We start from the raw sequence: 21,390 nt of genomic DNA, 5'->3' as shown, positions 1-21,390 counted from the left end.
TTTAGACCCTAAGTAATTCTCCTCGGAGGAGGCTGTGGATCACACCTTCGGTAAGACAGTAGACCGAAACCTAACTTTGAGACACGGTAATGTCTTTTAGAAGAAAAGATGCTACATCCCAAATCACCGAGAGCTCAAACCAAAAATGATGAGCGCCCTACATGATTCGAAGCCCACAAGCCACATGGGTCAATTCAAAACTGCAGAGCATCTTCGGGCACTGTTCTTTTGCCCAAAGATGGACAATGGTATGGGAGAATACGTATGGAGTTGCGATACATGTCAAAGCAATAAAAGCTCCAGTCATGAAAAGCACAGGATCCTACCATATTTAGAGGTCCCCAATACTCCTTGCAGCTCCATCTCGATGGACTTTTTCTTAGTTTGCCAGAATCTGAAGCCTATACCCGTATTGGGGTTATTGTTGAACGCTTTACGAAAATCACCTACTTCATACCGCTCAAGACCGAGGCAACAATCAAGGAACTTGCGCATATATTCCTTCAAGAAATATGGCGACTACATGGACTATCCGAAGTAATCATTTCTAATCGGGACTTCAGATTCGAAAGCAAGTTCTGGCATTCATTGATCAAGTTTCTCAGAGTCAACCTTTGTCTGTCTACGGCATATTGTCCTCAAGCTGACAGGTGAACTGAGAGGGTCAATCAAACGCTAGAGCAATATTTCAGAAGCTTTTGGTCCTACCAATAGGATGATTGGGCAGGGTTACTCCCGCTTGCAGAGTACGCCTACAAAACGGCAACCCAATAGACCAGTAAAGTATCCCATTTCTACGTGGACTATGGGTTCGAGCCTGATTCCAATTGGTATTCGCACAGAAGGAAGCTGGACAATGCCAATGTTTCCAGCGCCATACTAGACTCCAAGTGGAAAGCTCTTTGGAAAACGATGAGGACTGATATTTTTAAGGCACAGGCCCGGCCGAAGAAATGGTATGAGCAGAAGCATATGAAAGCTCCAGAACCTGAAGATGGGGATAAGGTGATGATGGACCGACGCAATATGGTTGCCAATCGACCCTCAAGGAAGCTTGACTACAAGAAACTATGTCTCTTTGAAGTTGATGAGAAACTTGTTTTTGTGTTCTACAGGCTGAAGCTTCCCTCTCAATGAAACATTCATGATAACTTCCAAATATTTCTGCTGGAGTCCTATCGGAGACTGAAATACCCTCAACGTACTGACGTCCCTCCTACTCCACATGAGGTCGAAGGAGAATACAGTCACGTTCTTCAAGAAATAGCTAATAGCCAATGGCAACAGGCTGGGCATTAGAAGATATTTGTAGAGTATCGCATTGTTTGGGAGGGCTATCGTTCGGAAGACTCCTGGGAACCATATGAAATTCTGCAAGGAAGAGCCGATGAGGCCCTGAAAGAATTTCATCAAAAATACCCGCAAAAACATCGGAAAATACGGTGAAACTCTAGGGATGCTCAAAACACGGCGTGAGTAGCTCTGTATCCCAGAATAAATCCAGGAACAAAAATCAACTCTCCTATACCAGGTTTTTCATCGGTCTGACAGAGTTCAGATATCACTTTTCCCTGTAAACAATGCAAGAAATAATACAAAACAGAAGTATGAGGAAACCGGCTTAAAAAATACAAGGGAATAAAAGAGATTCTCGCTAACATCAAAACCTCCACTAGTAGAACGAAATGTTCTACGACAAGAGTGGAGAATATATCATTTTCTTTATTTTTAAAAGGAATTTCATTTTAGAGTTTTCCTTCTCTGATGGAGATAGAAACAGACATGTAGTTTGTAAGTAATCACCAATAGAGCTACAGTTTTTCTTCTATGCCAAATACTAATATTCCAGTAACACTACAGTGGACTCAAAACGAGTCTACCAAAGAGGGGAGTAATGTAACAGGGCCACTATGAGGCTGTTGCAAAAGAACCTATTCCATCAGTTGAGCCACCGACCCTAAGTAACAGCAGCTTGTTCTTCATCGATGTGTGAAGACAAGGGCAGTTGGGCTCCTACCTTTATTGGTATAGAGGACAGTGATCTCAATGAGTAAGAAGTCTCACAAGTCAAAAATAGGGGGCTGAGCAAGCCTGGAACAGAAGTACAAAGATGGCTGATAGCACAGAGAACCCAGGACGGGAGTTCCCTACCTAGACAGTCGAATCTTTAAGGTTTCATATCTCTGCAACCGACGCTCAAAGACTATGCTTTAGCACGATAGACATGATTCTGGTAGTGTCCCGGACCTAATGGGAAATCTAATTCCAAAAACACGTTTTAATCCCCAACAGTAAACTCTGGAGTATCAAACTGCCGGAATGCTCCTGTTTTGCTCCGGAGCATCTTTGGGAAGTGGGAGTGCGACTCAAGCTACTAAAGCAAAACTTCGGTTTACAAACACCCAAATCGGTTTTCAGGAAGTTAGAATAAACAATTATTATCTGGTCGGCTGTTTTCAATAGTTCTTAATATTCCGACCACAGCTTTTGGGAAATTGCGTGATTCAACTCAGACAGAAGTTCATTCAAGGTTTCGTAGTTACTCTCCTCTCCCCTGATAGAAAATAGTTGCTGTACCCCCGACTATCAACAGGCAGACTGTCAGTGGGAAAAAGAACTTGAGCAAACATTCTGTATTTCTATAAGCCACTCGGTGTTACCCCAGGTTGGCCTCTCATCATTAACGGATCTTTAATAGGGAGAATACTCCTTAAAGTTATAATTTTCTAGATTTGAGAACGTTCAAACATACAAACTGCATTTTCTTCTTTCTGAACGAGTATCATCAAAACTCACTCTCTTTATTTAAACAATTCGAAAGGAAGTCACATTTATGCCTCATCATAGTACATCAGTCACATGTGGTTGTCGATCGTCATTGACATGGTCGCATATGCTTCCACCATATTGGGTCTGTCCGACAATCTTTCCGCTAATTCGTCAATCTTCACTCCTTTGTTGTAATGCAAGTGAGACACGTTTCTGATGAACTGCGAGTAGTAGGTGGTACTTCGGGTGTTTAGGTCTCTAAACGATGCTTCCATTTGGTCGACAAAGAATGTGACAGAGGAAAAGAAGTCAACAGGATTGGCATTCACAAGTGGTCTGACCTGATCAAGGGCACTTCCCTCCAAACAGCTGACCTCGTAGATAACCTTTACTGTCTCATTGGCAGTGTTATCGCGGTTGATCTGGTTGGTGTTTTGTTTGATTGGTTCAATAGCGTTGGTGAGGGCGTTAATAACTACCTAATACATATAGTTGAGGTCTATTCTGGCGTTTGATTCCTGGAGGACAATCCTTGAGTAAGATGTAGTCATATCTGTGTGTGTATTGTTCATTGTATGGGGCGTGTTCTGCAAAGATGAAGAATGGTTCATTGTTCAGTTGGATTTGTTCGATGATACCAGATTGAGTTGATTGAGCCTGTTGGGCTTCGGCGAAAGATGGGGGGGCAAAAATTCCTGTGGGTAGGGTTCTCACAAATCAGAAGTTCAGGAAGCCTTGCTGGGACATGACGGATATCCCGGATCGGTTGGGGGCAGGGGAAACTTGTGAAAGTCTTCTTTTCCTGCCTGAAGTGCTCGGTGGGGTAGAGGAGTATAAGGGAGTTGGGTATGCCAGGTTATAAGTATTTTGCTACTGTCACGAAGGTTGTTTTCTTTTCTTAAGCAAGGGGTTTGGGCGGGATAAGAGTTCACAATTCAGGGACCAGAGTGACAATAACTTAATATACAAACAGATGTGTGATAAGATTTTTATATATTATGTGGTCTACATACATACAGGATCGTGTTTGCAAAAAGGTTTTATTGATTTTGTTAGGATTATCCCATGGACCGGAGCGAGTTTTGCACCAAATTTAGTGCAAAAAATCGAACCCGCTATTACCCCCCCAGCCCTTGATAAATAATATTCGAGGAATAGAATAATTACATTTTATGAAATTCAGTGAAACAATTGCGGCTAGCTACCATACAGAGTGGTACTTCACATGTTGGGCAATGCCATTGACTTTTATGTCCCCTCCCTCCCGGGCTAGTCCCAGTCTTCGCTGCCTCCTTCAATTTATATCTACACAACCAACACTCATCATGACCTTGAAAGGGCTCGGGTAGATGCTCTCCATCGCCTCTAGAAGGAGGTAGCATGGTTGAATTTGTCACATACTTGAGTTTTTTGGAGCTTGTTTCAGCAAGAGTTGTGGTTGTTGACTTGCGCTTCCCAATATTTCCTCCTTCAACCCCCCCCACTCGTGACCCCTCCAGAATGAGATCCCAAGCTACTTGTAGGCGGAACTGCTTGTGCTCAATAGATGCAATGGTTGACAGTATATGGAATCCGTTGATCAGCATTGTGTCTAGAATCCAAAAGAAAATTGGGAACCATGTCCGGAATGTTGTCAACTGGGTATCATAGTACGTCCTATATTGATCAGCAATATCTACCCCACCCATATGGTGGTTGTAGTCATTGAAAGGTGCGGGGATCTCTAGCTCTTTCTCTTGGTTGTCTCCAAATTCTGCTAGTGCTTGTTTATTATTAGTACTTTTCCCTCCGGGTCGTTTCCTCATTTTCATCACAGCCGCTTGCTCCCCCTTCAGATGATGTATTGTAGTCATCATTGTTACCGGGGCATTATCAAACCATAGTAAAACCCCTACCCCTCTAATTACCATTCCTGCCCTAAAGTTGTAAGGAACCTTCCCTACATCTTTCTTCGGTATTGCAAGAATTTGGGGGAAATCCTTTGAACTGGGCCTAGCTGTACCACATGCACCCACATCCAACCGATCCCTCAACATCTCCAACAATGGGAGACTCGTATAATAATTGTCAAAGTATATATGCTATGTTTTCCTTTTTGGTAGCTTGCTTGCAAGAAAGTATACCACTTCTCCAGTTGGTGTCAATCCCTCAATGGTAGGTACGGGATCAGGCCCAGCCTGATTAGAGGTGGGATGGAAATCCCATATATACCCATGATCTGCGAGACAATGAAACTTAAAGCCACGTTCTATTGGCTTGCTGGGCATCTTATAGGTATCCAATGAGCGACCAGTACATCTGATCATAGCCTCATCAATGCTGATATTTGTACTGGGTACCCGATAGGCCTGAGAAGATTTGCGCAGTTGATCAAGCAAAATATCAATTTTTCCATGCCAGAGGCGGTGGCCATCTGTTGTATGGGTTGGAATATTGACTGGGGATACATGTAGATAGCGCTTGACTTGCTCAAACCTAGTCAGGCTCATGTATTTGGTGATAGGGTGGAGTGGATGAAGCCCGTCATGCTTCCAATAATCCTCCAAAGCAGGTGACTTAAATATTCCCATATATATACAGATACCAATCCATACCCGTAGCTCTTTGGCAGATATGTCTACCCAAGTCCTTCCAGGAGCTGGTGAGTCCTCCCTCTTGGATCTCGCATATGAATTGGTGTTGGTAGCCAGAGTATCAAATAGCGCATCTGGGAAGAACAATTTGAATATTAAAATGGGGGTAACTGCCAACCCATTGAGAGCAGGGGGTAATCGATTGTAGGCAGCGTGAACAGGATAGTATTCTTTCATTGGAGTGAATTCTGGGACTGCAGGTAGTCTGTCCTGCAGTGGAGAAGGATTCTCCTCCAGCCTCAGCGCCGAGTGATATTTCGTGATCGAGCGGATTGTTCACTTTTGGGGTTTATTGACAGCCTTATGGACTTCTGATGGGCCTGAGGCTTCCTGATCTGAATCTACCACATATGATAGTGGTTTTGGCCTAGGCCGCAATACTCTGTCACCCATTGATACCAAGATATATGTATGTTTGTCAGATGTAGTAGGTATATATGAGGGGCTTGGAAGAATTGAGATTTGAATTGGTAAAGCTTAGAGAGTAGGTTTGAGGGCACAGATAGAAGGAGGTGGTAGTAGGGATCAAAATAAGCCCTTAATCGTGGGAATTGGATAGGAATTGGCTGAGTATTACTAAAATCACTCTAGTGGTATCTGTGTATCGCTGTCTGATAAAATTCCAGGAATCATACAACTATACCCAAGGTTTTTATAGTCAAAAAAATTCTAAAAAATTCGAATAAAAAAGTGATGTCATTGCTTGTAATCTAAATGTCATTATGATTATTACAGACTAGGGGTGAAGAGGGGTAGATAGCTTTTAGTTGACCACAGTGTTGTCATGACATAATTTTTGCACGAAATTTAGTGCAAAATCGTCACATTACGGTCCATGGGATAAGTTGTTAATGTTATGTATTAGAGTTTAGTTTATGAGTATATTTGCAAATTTTCTTTGGGTTTCCGGGTTAGCGGCTCTCAGATAAAACTAACATGTTTCAAAAGAATTCAGTTTGTGAGTTGGAAAAATATAATCCAGTGTTACGAGAAGTAATCCATTTGCTTAGTACTTTTGACCAACCCTAACAAGGGGAGATGGAAAACCAGACTGCAACAATACACAATAGGAATGTCGGTCATGGATCGTCACTCACATATTGGGTTGCAGGTATTGCACATAGCGTTGTTTGAGATTGAAATCCGAATTAGTTTTAGAAAATACACCGGGCGGTAACCTGGAGGTCAGAATCCGAATTGACGTAAGAAGACACAGCGGAGACAAGAAGTGGGATTCGCCCGATGCGGTAACCCGCAGTTCGGAATCCGAAATTTATGTATTCCATCGAAGCAGAGGATGGGGAAACGCGTCATCATTGAATTTCGTACGCCGTCATGATCATGGGTTCGAGACGGTGTGTTCGGTGCCATGCAGTCATCGATTGTTGTACCCGCCCGGTGAATGGCGGTGCCGGGAGTGAACCAGGACGGGTCGCCAAGACTCACAGTGAGTTACCCTACTCAACGGCCCCCAACTACCACCTCCGCCCCCACAATCACGACCACGACCCCCTGTACGCGCATACCTGATGATGGGAATGGACTCGGATCGTCCTGTTCGACCCATAGCCACGGAGCCCGGAATTGTGGGGCGACGGTTCCCAGGCAACCTCAAAATCCTGTCCGACATTCCACTACTAGAACCCTAACTAACCCTAACTAACCCTAACTGATCCTCCGCCACCACCGCCTCTACCTCCAGCACTGGCAGCCGAGAGTGCGTCAGCAGCTCTCTTAGTTGCTTTCCCAGCAGGCGTCCAGATTATCCCCTGTATGAAGTTTGGGTCAGCAACCCCCACACCCAAAGGATACTTCCTAAAGTATTTGGGGTCTAAATCGTCGATAGCATCCTGCTGTCTATCGCGACCCCTAACAAGAGTCTGAATTAGCCTTTGATTACAGGCATCAGTTCTAGGCATATATACACTCAGTCCTTTCACATTTATCCGGTGCTTTCCCTCCTCGTAATCGGAATCCTCTGCAGGAATATCGATCATGCTATAATCATTTTCCTCAACCTGAGGGAAAGCCGGGTTCAATGGGGGGATTCCGCACCATCCAGGTTAACACCCGCGCCTGCTCTGTGGAGGACCGCTAATATCCTCCGAGGCCTGGCATTGCTGTTCTTCAACCAATCTTCGAGCTCCTCTGAATCGGTAAGTTGTACCTCCATTGGCCGAACGGGAGGAACAGCTGCCGGGGAGACATTCTCAATTGCCCCTCCGATAGTCCTGACTGCTCTGCTGGGTGTGGTGTCCTTCAGGATTATGTTGCATAGCTCGGGGAAAGTTAACTTGGTCAAAATTCAGATGAACGAAGATTCGTTCAGGGGATCATTCCTATCACGGGGACTATAGGCGATAGACTGTGGTGCCAAGGAATACAACCTAGGTCCTGACGTAGACGTAAAGGTATACTTTAACTGTGGACTATAGGGTAGCTCTACCTGGTATGGTAAACCGGTTGGAGCCCTATGACGTAGTGCGGACAAAGAATAGTATTCGTGGAATAAATACAGAAGAAGAAGAAGAAACTTATATTGCTTTGAAGTACAAGACTTATCGCACACCGACCCAACCGCCTAAAACACAAACCGAACCGAACAAAAGAAAGAAAGAAAAACAACAAACGCAAACGCAAACAAACAAGAACAAGAACAAGAACAAAAACAAACACAAGCGAGCACGAACAATAACAAGGAAAATCCAGAACAACACTTCGACCAGAAAACCCGACGACAAGGAGAAATAACATATCTCAGCGGACTCGAGCGCTGGATCCATCAAATCAAAGAATAAAAACAATTTTTAAAGAGTAAAAGGAAACTCCCCTTCCTAATCCCGTTCCCGATCATTTTCTTCCATCCCCTCTTCCAGGTCCGCCTCCGCCTCCGCCGACTCGTACCATTTCGAGAGTTGAGATTGTTTCGCAAGTTGTAGGATGAGGTCCGTTCTCAGGTTTGTAAACATCCAGTTTTCCCAGGTCATCGCTCCGGGGATCTTCTCTGTCAGAGGGGCGCGGATTCGAGCCCATGCTGGGCATTCCATAAGTATATGTTTCGCTGAGTTTTCTATCCCATACTGGCATGGTTCAGGGTCTGTGTATACTGCGTATTTGTCGACTCGGGTGGTTTGGCACCGGATCCGAAATACTTTCTTTGCTTCCGTAAGGGTGAGTTTCGCTATCTTGGGAGGGGGGCGGAATTCCCCCCGATGATGGTAGTTCGGTATTGATTGTGTATTCCATTCTTCCAACAGATGGTCGCGTAGTAGTTTGTTTTGGTTCCACTTATCTCTCGCATTTCCGGGGGTCTGGTATGGGAGTAGTAAGGAGGCGATTCGGTGTAAGCCTGTTCTTTTGATATTTGCTTCTCTGTATGGGAGGAGCTCGATCAGAGATTCGTTGTTGGGGTGGGTTGCGTCGGTGCAGAGTATTCTAGTTCCGTACTTTCTTGAGCGATATGTCAGGAGATGTTCTAAGGGGGGTAAGCCTGCTTCTCGGAGGAGTTTAGTTCTTTTGGTCCATCGTGGTAGGCCGGTGATGACCCGGGCCGCTTCATTGTATAGTGGTTCGAGGGATCTTATAATGTGGTCTGCGCCAGTCCACCAAGCCTCGGATCCGTAGAGTAGACTTGGGAGGAAGCCTTGTGTTATAATGTGATGGATTGTTTTAACCGTTATTCCTGGCAGGCGGGCGGTGTATCGAATCTGGTGGAGGGCTTTAAGGCCTTTTGCGATTGCTGCTTCAATATGGGGCCGGAAGGAGAGGGTCGGATCTATCCAGACTCCTACATATTTCAGCCTCTCCTTGGGGTGTATGTTGGTATTGTTAATTTTGACCGAAAGTCGTGGTTGTTGTGTGGATGATGTAGTGGGCCGGAAGAAGATCAGGTCAGATTTATCCGAGTCGTACTTGATTTGGAGTGGCTCAGCTTTTATTAGTCTCTCTCTCATTCGTTCCTCCATTCTCTTGATTGTGAAGCCTGGTGTTTTGGATATTTGCACCAGTGCATCGTCGTCGATATATGTGGTGTCCATCTCTTTCGGGCTACTTGTTGGGTCCAGGATTACTCCAGCATAGATCATGAATAGTACCGGGGACATGGGGCTACCTTGCGGCACTCCAGAATCATAAGGCTGTGGTTCCTCTAGCTCATGGTTAAATTGAAACTGTAGTTTTCTGCCGGTATTGAATTCCTTGCACCATTCTGTTAAGTAGGTAGGGAATTTTTGTTGGTACATGATTTCCGCGCGGAGTAGGTGGTCGACGCAGTTAAATGCTCCTTGGATGTCGTTGGTTAGGATCGCTGGTCTGTCTCGCCGAGCGACTCCGGTACTGTTTTTCAGTAGTAGGTTTTGTTGTATTGGTGTCAAGGTTCTCAGGAGGGCGTCGATTGCCGAAATGGTTGGTCTTCCTCCGAATTGATTCGCTGAGAGTGTGCCTAGGATTTCTCCAGCGGTGCAAAGTCTTTGGGCCACTATCTTCTCCAGAATTTTGCTGAAACATTGTAGAAGGGAAATGGGCCGGTAGGTTTTCGCTTCATGGTAGTTTGCTTTACCGGGTTTCAGGATCGGGATACACTTAGCTATTTTCCATCCCGTTGGGTGTACACCGTGCCGGAGCATGGCGGAGAACATGTCTTGGATTAGAGTTGTATTTGCTCTGACTATTGCTTTAATAAAGGTATAAGGGATGCCATCCGGGCCGGTCGCCGAGTGCACTGGACAGGAGTCGATTGCTTTATTAAGTTCTTCGGGGGTGACTATGTCGAAGGTGTTGCTAAGGTCAAAAGAAGGGGGTCTAATGTTTAGGGGGGGATGGTCGGGGGATGTCCATTTCGAGGGGAAAAGTTGGGCTCTTAAAGCTTGACACTTCCCCGCAAACGTTTCTTCACCTTGTATAGTTGGTATGATTGTGTCTCTTCTCCTTCCTGCGTTTAGGATTCTCCAGACTTCACTACCTTTCGCCTCGTTCATCGTCGTTTCCCGCTGGTCCGCTTTTGCTTTCCGGATCATGACTGTCCATTCCCTGCAAGCCTTCCGGTGTTCTTCCACGTGATTGGGTTTCCTTGTATTTCTCGCCTTCCTTTCTGCTGCGTTTACCCTTGCCTTCATTTGTTTCATTTCATCTGACCACCAGGAGTTGGCTCTTACCCCCTCCTTCGAGAGCGGTGTTACTATGCTGACTGTTGACCTGACCAGGTCTAGGAAGAAATCGACAGTTTGTTCCGTAAGTTCCTTGGTTTCCCATGCCTCTGCAGGGATGGAAATGTTTGACATGTGGTTCTCCAGTAGCTTCCAGTCTGTTTGTCACCACATTCGTCTTGGTACAAAAGGTGGTTTCTCCAAGTGTAAGTGGACGGAGGTTCTCCCGTGGTCTGAGGCCGCTCGATAGGGTTCGGTGCTCCATCGTAGGTTGTGGTCGAGTGTTGGGCCTTTAACAAATGCAAGGTCGATGGTTGTGGGCCTTTTCCCTCTGTCTCTGGGGAAATGCGTAAAGACGCCTGGTTCGTTCAGGAGGGTCAGTTTCTGTCGGGTTATCCATCGTTTTAGCCGTGCACCATTGACGCGGTCTGCTCGAATGTTGTTTCTGTATTCATGTGAATTTACTCCGTACCACATTTGATGGTGGCAGTTGAAGTCTCCCATTACTAGACAATTATCAAGGGTTTGGATTGTACTTGCTATTTGAGCGAAGGGGCCACTTCGGCCTGGGGAGTATATATTTAGGATTTGGGTTTTCTTGTTCTGGATTTCTACCGTAATCGATACTATGAAATTATCGTGTGTGTAGTGGTGTTTCGGTTTGAGGTTGGCATGTTTGCGGACGTATGTTGCACATTTTGTATTGGTGTTGCTGGCCGTAAAAATATAAAAGAGATTTGATTCTGGTGGGTATCCCCCTGCTGAGGTCCATGGTTCTTGTAATAATAAGAAATAAATACTAGAGTCTGTTTCCGCTTCTTCTACCGCCGCCTTGGTAATGAGTTCGCTCCGTGCACAATTGAGTTGGTGTGCGAGCGCGGTGGTTCGAGGCCTAAGCATTATTTGTCATGTGTTGGTCGTCTTCAGGAACGGGTGTGGCTCCGACTGGGGCGGTGGCTGGTACTTGAACTATCGGAAGCAACTCTTGGACGGGTGCGGCCGGTGGGTCTTGAGCGGGTGGAGCGTTTTCCTTTCCTTTGTTGAGGAATCGGCGTTTGACTCTTTCGGGGTATGCTGGATCGGAGGCCTTATGGATTCCTTTACAGTTCAGACATCTGATTGGGGTGTGGGTGCATCTATATCCTCCCTGGCATTGATTGCATGGGTGGAAGCTGGTGAGGTGATCTCCGGCACAATGACCGCATCTCCCATTGTTTTTGCATTTCTCCTGGCGGTGACCGTATTCGAGGCACTTCGCGCACTGGGTGTCTGGGAAGGTTGGGAGGAAGGCCTCGATGTGGCAGCTTCGGTTAAAGAGGGATAGGAACTTAACTCCTAGTGTTTCCATTGTAACTTGTCCTGGGAGCGCGATGACCATTGATGAGTGGGTTTTCTCCATTCGAGTCTCTGCTCTGGAGATCCAGCGCGGAACCTGGGCAAGTTGGAAGTTCTCTCCATAGTTGCTTCCAATTTCGGATGCTACCAGTTGTCCTGCCTCGACGCCTTCTCCGACCGTTGTGGGGATTCCGTCAATAAGGAACTTTGACCATTTGGAGTTTGCCCGGATGATGGCAACTGGTACTTGTAGGGTGAGGAGAGCCTCCTCAATTTCTTTGGCGTATTCCATTGCCTTTGTTGCTGGGGTGACAAACTTTGTTTCTAGGATAAAATTATCCTTGGGTGTTCTCCTTGCTGAAATGAAGTGGCAGGATTCGTCCTGAATTCTTGCATTGACTAGGGTCCTGATCTCGGAGGGATTGACGTCAGATGGAGCAGTGGTTTCAACAATGATTTCTCTGTTGATTTTGGTATATTCTGGCTTGAAGAGAGGGTCCGCTTTTGGCTTTGCGGACTTCTTTCTTCTTTCAACAACCTGAAATTTTCCTTGAGCAGGACCGGGTGCCGAGGCCACGGCGGCCCAGGTGCCTGCTTTCCATCCACGGGGTGGGGCTTGTTGGGGGGGTGCAGGTGGGGGGGCCTGAGGGGCTGCCTGAGGCGCTGCTTGGGGAATTATTTGAGGGACCGCTGGAGGGGGCATTCTCTGTCCCTGCGGTTGTTGTTTTTGCTGTTGTTGCAGTTGTTGCTGTTGTTGGTTTTGTTGTGGTTGTTGCGGTTGCTGCGGTTGTGGTTGTTTGTTGAGGAGAAGATGGATCGCCGAGTGCATACTGGTGATCATAGTTGTCTGCGCCTCGATTTGGTGCCTCAGTGTGTCCACTGTTCTCCGGAGTGTGGTCGTTTGCTCTTCGAGGATTTCAATCCTGTCGGTGGGTGGGCAGATTCGGCTGGTGGCATGTCTAATGGCTCAGGTAATATAGTTCAGGTCCGTCTGGGTGTGAGTGTCCTGGGGAACAACGCTTGGGTAGAGGTAGTCAATTCTCGGTTGGTATGGGTCGTTGTAGTCGGATTCTGTTTCAAAGGTCGAGGAGAATTCTTGTTCCTGAGCTCCGGATGGGGTTGGATCGGGAACCGGAGTATTCCTGTTCTGCGGAGAGGCTGTCCCTTGCTGGGAGGACTGGGTGAAAAAGGACTGGAGCGAGGCTTGTTGCGACATAATTGAATGTCCAGTTCTTCTGGCGGCGTAGAGTGATGTTTCGGAAAGGTTTCTTTTCCTTCCCTTTGGGAGGTCAAGGCTGGAGAATTCTTCGCTAGAAGCCAGTTTTCTTGGTGTTTCTTTCGCTTGGAACAACAAAACGCGACCGTACGATCAGGGACGAAGTGGCTCAACCTGGTATGGTATACCAGGGTAAACCGAGGGGAATAAAATAAAATGTTTTGAAGCGAGGTTTCTTATCAGGGAGTTCTTTGCGAGCCTTAGTGAGCAAGTAGAATACAGAGGTTGCGTAAAGAAGAAAGGAAAGAAAAGGAAACAGAAGAAAGCCGAGACAATGCCCCTTTATATATTCAAACCTCAACCCACGATGACTCATCTTCTCGCATAACAGAAACAGAAAGAACATAATAGAAACTCACTTAACAAATCCCACACACACTACACAATCCTTCCTTTACATACTCTGACACTTCACATAACCGAAACATATAACTGCCGTTACAGACCATTCCCCCTCTAAGGCTTACCTCCTGGTAGGCTTAGGCTTCCGTGGGTAACGTTCATGGAATCCTTTAACAACATCGGGCGAATGTTCGACGTCCGACAATGGTTGCCAAGAAGCTTCATCATACCCGACATACTTCACTAGATATTCGAATCTCCCCCGACGCTTCCTCGAATCCAAAATATCTTCAACCTCCCACTCCTCCTGTCCTTCGATTTCAACTGGGGGTGGAGGTAGTTGTTTCTGACCGGGCAAGGGATCATTGGCTGCGGGCGACAATAACGAAACGTGGAATACCAGATGAATTTTCATTGACCGAGGAAGTTCCAACTCGTAAGCATAGGGATTGACAATGCGCTTAACGTTATAAGGTCCAATACGTTTCCAGTCGAATTTCTTAGAAGGTCGCTTTGTTAGAATATGACAGGTTGATAGGAAAACCTTATCTCCTAAATGGTATCGAGGAGCTGGAGTTCGATTCCTATTGGCTGATTCTCCTTGTATCCTTTGCGCTCGAAATATCTCTTCTCTTAAGAAATCCACTACATCCTTCATTTCCCTTGCAATACGGTTCGCTTGATCCTCCGCCGTCGTTTGACCATGTTCCAAAGGGCCAAAAGTTATTCTTGGATTTCTTCCCGAATTGGCATAGAATGGGGAGACCTTTGTTGTTTCGGAAACGTGGTTGTTGGTTGCAAATTCAGCCATCGGTAGCCATCGGACCCAGTCGTCTTGTTGATAGGAAACATAGCTTCGGAGGTATTGTTCCATTATGGCATTGATTCTTTCTGTCTGTCCATCTGTTTGGGGGTGGAATGCAGTAGAGAACTTTGGCGAGATTTCCAATCGATCACAAAGGGACCTCCAGAATTCCGCAACGAACTGTGTTCCTCGATCAGATACCATAGTGTCGGGTAATCCATCGAGACATCTGTCCAGGGCCCATCGGGAATTGGCATGGGGCGAAGTACTCCACAAGGTGCATTGTGTGATGCCTTGCTACGGGTACACACATTGCAATTCTTAATATACTGATCGACGAACTTCCGCATCTGTAGCCAGTAATATTCTCGAGTTAGGAGCTCCAGAGTCTTCGCTCTACCGGGATGTCCTGCTGATGGTTTATCGTGATATTGCTTCAAAAGCCTTAATCGAAGATGATTGTCATCTGGTACATATAGTACGCCTCGATAAAGTAACCGACCGTTATTATCTTCCGTACATTCGGCAAGCGAAATCTTAGTCGAATGGCGACCACCATTCCGAAGCATAGCAAGGATCTTATTTGGGAAACTATCCACTTGGTAAGCATTTGAAAATAACTCTTCTACAGTGGACGCTCCTTCAGCGGATTCATTTGACAAAGAACCCGCGAACAAACTTAGCTTGGTATCCAAATTTTTCCGCTTCAAAATCACTTGACTTTGATGCGTCAACCGTTCATCCCCCTCTTTAGGTAGGTCACCTGACCTTCTAGTCAATGCATCTGGTTTCGTTCCTTGTTTTCCTGGCCGAAATTGTATAACGAAATCGAAGCGTGAAAGAAATTCGGACCAACGGGCTTGTCGACGATTTAACAATTTTGTTGTCATAAAATATTCAAGATTCCGATGATCACTAAGAACTTCAATTGGGAATTGAGCTCCTTCCAGGTGATGTCACCATTCTTCGAAACATCGTATAATTGCTAAAAGTTCTTTATCATAAATTTCGTAGTTACACTCTGCAGGAGAATGTTTCTTGGAGAAGAACGCGACTGGATGTAGGATTCCTTCGTTGTCACGTTGAGGTAGGATTCCTGCTGAAACATAGTCGGATGCATCGGTTTCTATTACGATTTTTCGATCCGGATTAAAATGAGCTAGGATTGGCGCCGTTGTAAACATCTTTTTCAAAGTTTGAAATGCTTCCTCCCTTTCATCCGTCCATTCAAATTTAACATTCTTCTTCGTCAAGGCTGTAAGTGGAGCAATAATTTTTGAGTATCCTAAAATGAACCGCCGATAAAAATTTGCAAATCCTAGAAATACTTGAACATCACGAAGGTTTGTCGGTGTGGTCCATTCCAAAACATCGATAACTTTCTTTGGGTCCATTCTATTTCCATTCGGAGTAAGGATTAAACCGAGATATTTCGTTTCCTGAACCATAAATTCAGATTTTTCAGGTTTAAGGTGAACATGATTCTCATCAAGTACCTTTAGAACCTTCTGAATGTGTTCTTTGTGTTCTGATAGAGTTTCGGAATAGATAAGGATATCGTCTAAGTATGCCGTTACGAATTGGTCGAGATAGGGGCGTAAAATATCATTGATCCAATGTTGAAAGGTAGCAGGGGCATTAGCTAATCCAAATGGCATTACTGTATATTCGAAATGTCCATATCGAGTTCGAAATGCCGTTTTCCATTCATCTCCCTCCGCTATCCTGATTTGATTATATCCCCAACGTAAATCCAACTTGGTATAGTATTGTGCTCTTGACAACTTAGCCAGGGTTTCCTTTAACAATGGTAATGGATATCGATTTTTGATTGTAATCGCATTTAGACCTCGATAATCAACCCAAAGTCGAAGGGTTCCATCGTTTTTCTTTACGAACAATATAGGTGTTCCCGCTGGTGATTCACTAGCCCGAATAAATCCTTTGGGTAAATTTTCATCAAGATATTGCCGTAGTGCTTTTAACTCGATTTGAGACAATCCATATATAGGTCCATATGGTGATCGTTTGCCTTCTTTCAATACTATTTCGATATCATGGGATAGTCGATGTGGTGGAAGAATTGAAGCATCATATTCTTTAAACATATGGAGACGATGGTGAAAGTTCTTCGGTACTAATTGTTCAATGTTGACAGTAGATTTTTCAGCTGCTGAAACAATTACTGTATGGTGTTCCGGTAGGGGAATCGAGATACCCTGAACAATAACTGCAGTTCCACTGATTGAACAGTACTGACAACAGTTTCGAGAGTCAAAAACAAGTAAATTTTCTTTCGGTCGAATCGTAACATCATGTTGTCGCATCCAAGGTATCCCCATCACAATCGGATAGTGTCCTAACTTTGTCACAAAACATGGCGCCATCTCCCGATGACCATGAATGTCTAGCGAGACATCAACAATATGGGTGATTTTTCCTGATTTAATAGGCCTTCCGTCTATAACGTCTACATGGCGAGGTATTTTAAGGGAGGTCATTGTAAGATTGTTGTGGCGTACAAAAGATTCATCAATGAAAGCATATCCTGATGCTCCGGTATCAATAAGGGCGTAGGTAGGTATGAAAGAATTTTTATTCTGTGAAATCGAACAAGTTACTACAAGTTGATTTCCATCCATTTCCTCCTCTGATACCGAAAAACCAGAAATACACATCTTAGAAAAATCCTTAAATGGTCCCTGGGCTAAGCCACTTAGTGCAGGGACAAATCTTTTGCCGACTCGTTATCGCTTCCGCCATTCTCTTCCACTGTCAATACTGCTCCTCTCATAACAGGTCTCCTTGGTTGATTTCCAGTTGCCCTCGCTTGGGGGCAATCCCTAACCATATGCCCGACACCTCCGCAATAGAAACATCGGCCCTCAGCTAAGCGGGCGTTTCTTTCGCCAGGGGTAGGGTGACGACGTCCTCCAGATAGATTCATAGGTACATCACCTCCAGGATGGAACGAGGGGTGATTCTCAGTGGCAGGTGGGTTGGCAGCAGGGGCAGCAGGACGTGGAGCAGGAACAGGATTTGTTGGTGGGGGACGCGGAGCCGGGGTCGCAGTAGTAGTCCAAGGTTTTTTACCACCTCGCTTAGCTTCCGCCGGCCGTCGTCGATTATCCAACCGTTGCAAGAGTGTTGCACAACCATCTACCGTTGCAGGAGTCTCATGGTGTATCATCGATTCGTCCAGTTCCCCATTAATTCCTTCCATCAAAGCTTCAATTCGAGAGACTTCATCCATTCCCGATTCAGCAGCATACCGTTGGAACTCAGCGAAGTAGTCAGCGAAAGTTCGAGTGCGTTGTCTGATATTCCGGAGATTTCTCCTAGCCGTACGCATTCGATCGGGGTCTCCAAAAGCTGTATCCAGAATCTCATAAAACCGTGTCATAGAATGTAAAGCAATACCTTCTTCTCCCATGTACTGTAAGAACTGATTGGCAGCAGCTCCTTACAATCTGCTGAACGCATACGATAACTTAGACTGTAGTGTAGGTTAACGATCGGTATTTCCTAATAGCTTGAGTTTCATTTGTTGCTTCAATAAGTGTAGCCTTTCTCGGTCACGATCCCCCCTGAACACGTCGGGGTCTGGGAGTTTCTCCGACCGATAGGTGGTACCTGTAGCTGGTGGTGCTGGAGGTACAGGTGGAGCATTGTTTCCAATAGGTTCTTCGTCAGGGGCCACAACCTCAACAGCAGTTCGTTGAGCTCGGGCAGCAGTAAGATCTCGTTCAAATATCCTTCTTGCCCTCTCTGCCTCCGCTTCTATCTCCTGTACATCCGTTGCATATTGAGTAAGACCATTTTGACACTGTTGAAGAAGCGCATAAGCCTCAGCTCCGACCACGTTGTCGACCTGTGGATGCGCTTGAAAAAATCTTTGGAGGTTATCGTTAAGTTGTTGATAATCGACATGGACATGTTCCGACATTGTAGACTATGGTGTTGTATTGGTTGGCGATAGAGGACGCAACCTACGTATCACGGGGACTATAGGCGATAGACTGTGGTGCCAAGGAATACAACCTAGGTACTGACGTAGACGTGGACGTAGACGTAAAGGTATACTTTAACTGTGGACTATGGGGTGGCTCTACTTGGTATGGTAAACCGGTTGGAGCCCTATGACGTAGTGCGGACAAAGAATAGTATTCGTGGAATAAATACAGAGGTTGCGTAAAGAAGAAAGGAAAGAAAAGGAAACAGAAGAAAGCCGAGACAACGCCCCTTTATATATTCAAACCTCAACCCACGATGACTCATCTTCTCGCATAACAGAAACAGAAAGAACATAATAGAAACTCACTTAACAAATCCCACACACACTACACAATCCTTCCTTTACATACTCTGACACTTCACATAACCGAAACATATAACTGCCGTTACAATTCCAGTCAGAAGTAGGTAGTGGGACGAGGATAAAGAATGCCCCTAGAGTATCGGGGCCCACCACGGTAACCATTATGGAAAGTCGCATGAGTTCCGGGGGTACTGCATGCTCTTTCCCTTTGCGAGAGCGTCTTCCGGCTGCCTGACCACCGCCGTCATCATCATCAGCATCACTATCACCGGTAGCCTCTTTGAACTGACGGTCCCCCTGTCCCCTTGATAACTTATCCTTCATACCAACATCCGCGATGAGCCACTGTAGAGCACTCGTCAGTGCTCTATGGGCATCGGAGTCACCCCCAGTCCAAATTGGCAGAAAACCGTTGAGGGAGGGCAGGTTCATTAAGTAAAGGCATAGGGCATTAAACGCAATCAATCCGGAGGTCTTTTTATTGACTCAACCTACATTTTGCATTTCCGCCTTTAGGCTGTTGCGGATACTGGTGTACACTTTAGATAGGTTGAGTAGACCTAAAGTCATCTTCGCTTTGCTTGCTTGAGTCATCTTGAATGCTCTCGAGCTCGAGGATACCTCTTGAACACTCGGGGATGTCTCTTGGACAATCGGCGATGCTCGGGTCTAATTCATCTCTGTCGTACTGGTAAGGGGTGGTCTATTAGTTCGGATGGGCTTGCACTAGAAAATAACCGAGGGGACCATCGGGGCTTGAATGTAGGGGTCTCCAGTTCAAGAGTCTTCGGTGGAGCACTGACGGGTGTTGTTGAGCGGCCAGTTGCTGCTGGTCCTGTTGAGCGGCCTGTTGCTGGGCCTGTTGAGCGGACTGCACTAGGCTTGGACCGAGTGAGAGCTTGACTTGGTACTATGGTCTTCCGGGCAATGTTCTTTTGTGGAGCACTAGCGGGTACTGGTGCGGTAGCACTAACCCTAAGTACGGTCGTCCGTACAAGGGCCTCTGGTGAAGCACTGGTGCGTGCTGAGAAAGCAGTGGAGACTGTTGCTAGTGGGCCTGTTGCTGGACCTGTTGCTGGCTCTTGATCGTCACTTATGTATGGTTCAGAGTGTTCGGAATTAAAATCGGGAAAGCATTCGGAATCAGTTAGAGTTGCTCCCAAGTTACTCAGGAAGATCCCTTCAGTGTCCGATGGAGCTAGGTTAGTATTTGGCGGAGTCCGGGGTTCAGTCCAGATTGGTGGAGGTACGGGGTTTTGTTTTCAGCTCTTGTTGATCGGGGTGAACCCGGAAAGCACTGGCGACTGCTTCGGGGGTGTTTCTGGTATCTTCTGCGGGATAGGCTTGACAGTTTTGCGGGACGATTTGTGTTTCTTGGTTTTTCGGTGGGTCTTTTCGTTATCGTCTTCGTCTATGTCACGCAAGCGCTTCTTATTGGGAAGTTGATTTGTATTCTGTGAGCTACCGGGAGTGCTCTGAGCGGTGTTTAGAATGTATCAATTTGGTGAGTATGGTTCTGAAATTAATTGGAGTAGGAGAGAGAAATACCACCTTATTTATAAAGATTGTAAAGGTTGAATCGCTTGAAAATGGAGGAACTTGAAGGATGAGATTTTACTAGGTAATGTTGAAAGTAATGGAGAACTTGAAGTGATAGGTAGAGGAGAACTTGAAGATGGTTAGGAACTTCTCATGAACTTGAAGGAAGGGAGGAATGCTCTTATACCGAGTACCATCACCTTTTCTTTTTGAGCTTATTACGCTTGCGTGAGCACCCACGAATGCTATAGAAGTACTCGAGGGTGCTCGTACTCAATGTTTGCTTCAATATATGATGATCTAAATGCTCCAGGCACACTCGGAGATGCTCTGACGGTACCAATTGTGATGTCGATAACATTCTGGTGTTGGGGTTGGTGCTTGTGTTCTTGTTGGTATTGGTGCTCTGTCCCGTAGGAAGCTGAGTTGGAGAGAATGTATTCTTTGAGCTCGTAGTCGATATTAGTGTTGAATTTAGCGCTGAGAACACTGTCTCGACCTGAAGAGACTCCGCGAGTACTCAGGGAGAGAGTGAAGATGCTCAGGGCGATAGAATCTAGCATAACTGGCCACCTGATTGGGGTGGTGGGTGTTTCTTCTTGTTGGTGTTAGTGTTTGTATTAGGTTGGTGATGTATGACATCAGACTCGTATTGAAAGTCAGACTTGCCGACCGGGGTGCAGGTGAGAGCCTCATTGGCTGACAAATCAAATCATTCGAGCACTCTGCAGCAGCACCTGCAGGAAAGAGCCTCCTCGGCCTTAGCAGAAGTCAAATTTTCAGAGCACTCAGGAGTGCTTTGCTAGAATCATGAGACTTCAACGAAATCGTCTTGCCCCTTTTACAGCAAGTGGTACAGCTCCTCCGCAAACTTCGATAAACATCTCCGAACTACACATACATTTGAAGCAGATGAATGGCTGAGAAACCAATTTTTACTCCTGGACCACGATCAAGAGACACCCAATGACACTCATGACAGCCTGGAAGGCATTCACGATTCCTATTCAGATGCCCATGACAATTCGGATAGTTCAGAGAGCAACAGTATCAATTATCATGACCAAGATCCCGATAATAATTCAGATCTAGAATCCGATTCATATTTTATGATGGAAGAGGCAGATAGAGATGCAAATAGGCATGAGGCAGCGACAACGATTTACGAGGGTGCTGTGGAGCATCTCTACCACTCGGAGCACTACAACGAATGCTCACAAAATCTTCTC

General features: G+C 45.8%; 5 protein-coding genes across 5 annotated transcripts; 1 reads left to right on the top strand and 4 right to left on the bottom strand.

Annotated features, from left to right (window-relative positions):
- Positions 1–774: 774 nt before the first annotated feature.
- Positions 775–1,137, top strand: H6S33_004915 (uncharacterized protein; the record flags this gene model as incomplete). Its single annotated transcript, XM_044836286.1, has 1 exon — positions 775–1,137. A coding segment is annotated over one exon (363 nt), but the record flags the coding sequence as incomplete, so codon positions are not given.
- A 7,099-nt stretch (positions 1,138–8,236) lies between these two features.
- Positions 8,237–10,681, bottom strand: H6S33_004914 (uncharacterized protein; the record flags this gene model as incomplete). Its single annotated transcript, XM_044836285.1, has 1 exon — positions 8,237–10,681. The coding sequence occupies one exon, from the start codon at positions 10,679–10,681 to the stop codon at positions 8,237–8,239; it is 2,445 nt and encodes an 814-aa protein (XP_044690887.1).
- Positions 10,682–12,848: 2,167 nt separating this feature from the next.
- H6S33_004913 (uncharacterized protein) lies at positions 12,849–13,097 on the bottom strand (the record flags this gene model as incomplete). The annotated part of the gene is made up of 1 exon (XM_044836284.1): positions 12,849–13,097. One exon carries the CDS (start codon positions 13,095–13,097, stop codon positions 12,849–12,851), a length of 249 nt encoding a protein of 82 aa, XP_044690886.1.
- Positions 13,098–13,620: 523 nt separating this feature from the next.
- H6S33_004912 (uncharacterized protein) lies at positions 13,621–16,946 on the bottom strand (the record flags this gene model as incomplete). The annotated part of the gene is made up of 3 exons (XM_044836283.1): positions 13,621–14,484; positions 14,616–15,219; positions 15,265–16,946. 3 exons carry the CDS (start codon positions 16,944–16,946, stop codon positions 13,621–13,623), a joined length of 3,150 nt encoding a protein of 1,049 aa, XP_044690885.1.
- Positions 16,947–18,677: 1,731 nt separating this feature from the next.
- On the bottom strand, positions 18,678–19,216 carry H6S33_004911 (uncharacterized protein; the record flags this gene model as incomplete). The annotated part of the gene is made up of 3 exons (XM_044836282.1): positions 18,678–18,698; positions 18,773–18,967; positions 19,118–19,216. The coding sequence occupies 3 exons, from the start codon at positions 19,214–19,216 to the stop codon at positions 18,678–18,680; spliced, it is 315 nt and encodes a 104-aa protein (XP_044690884.1).
- Between the last annotated feature and the right edge of the window lie 2,174 nt (positions 19,217–21,390).

This window comes from Morchella sextelata (assembly GCF_020137385.1).
Source record: "Morchella sextelata strain SCLS chromosome Unknown scls_18, whole genome shotgun sequence".
Classification (NCBI taxonomy): Eukaryota; Fungi; Ascomycota; class Pezizomycetes; order Pezizales; family Morchellaceae; genus Morchella; species Morchella sextelata.
This window is presented reverse-complemented; position numbering and strand designations above follow the sequence as displayed.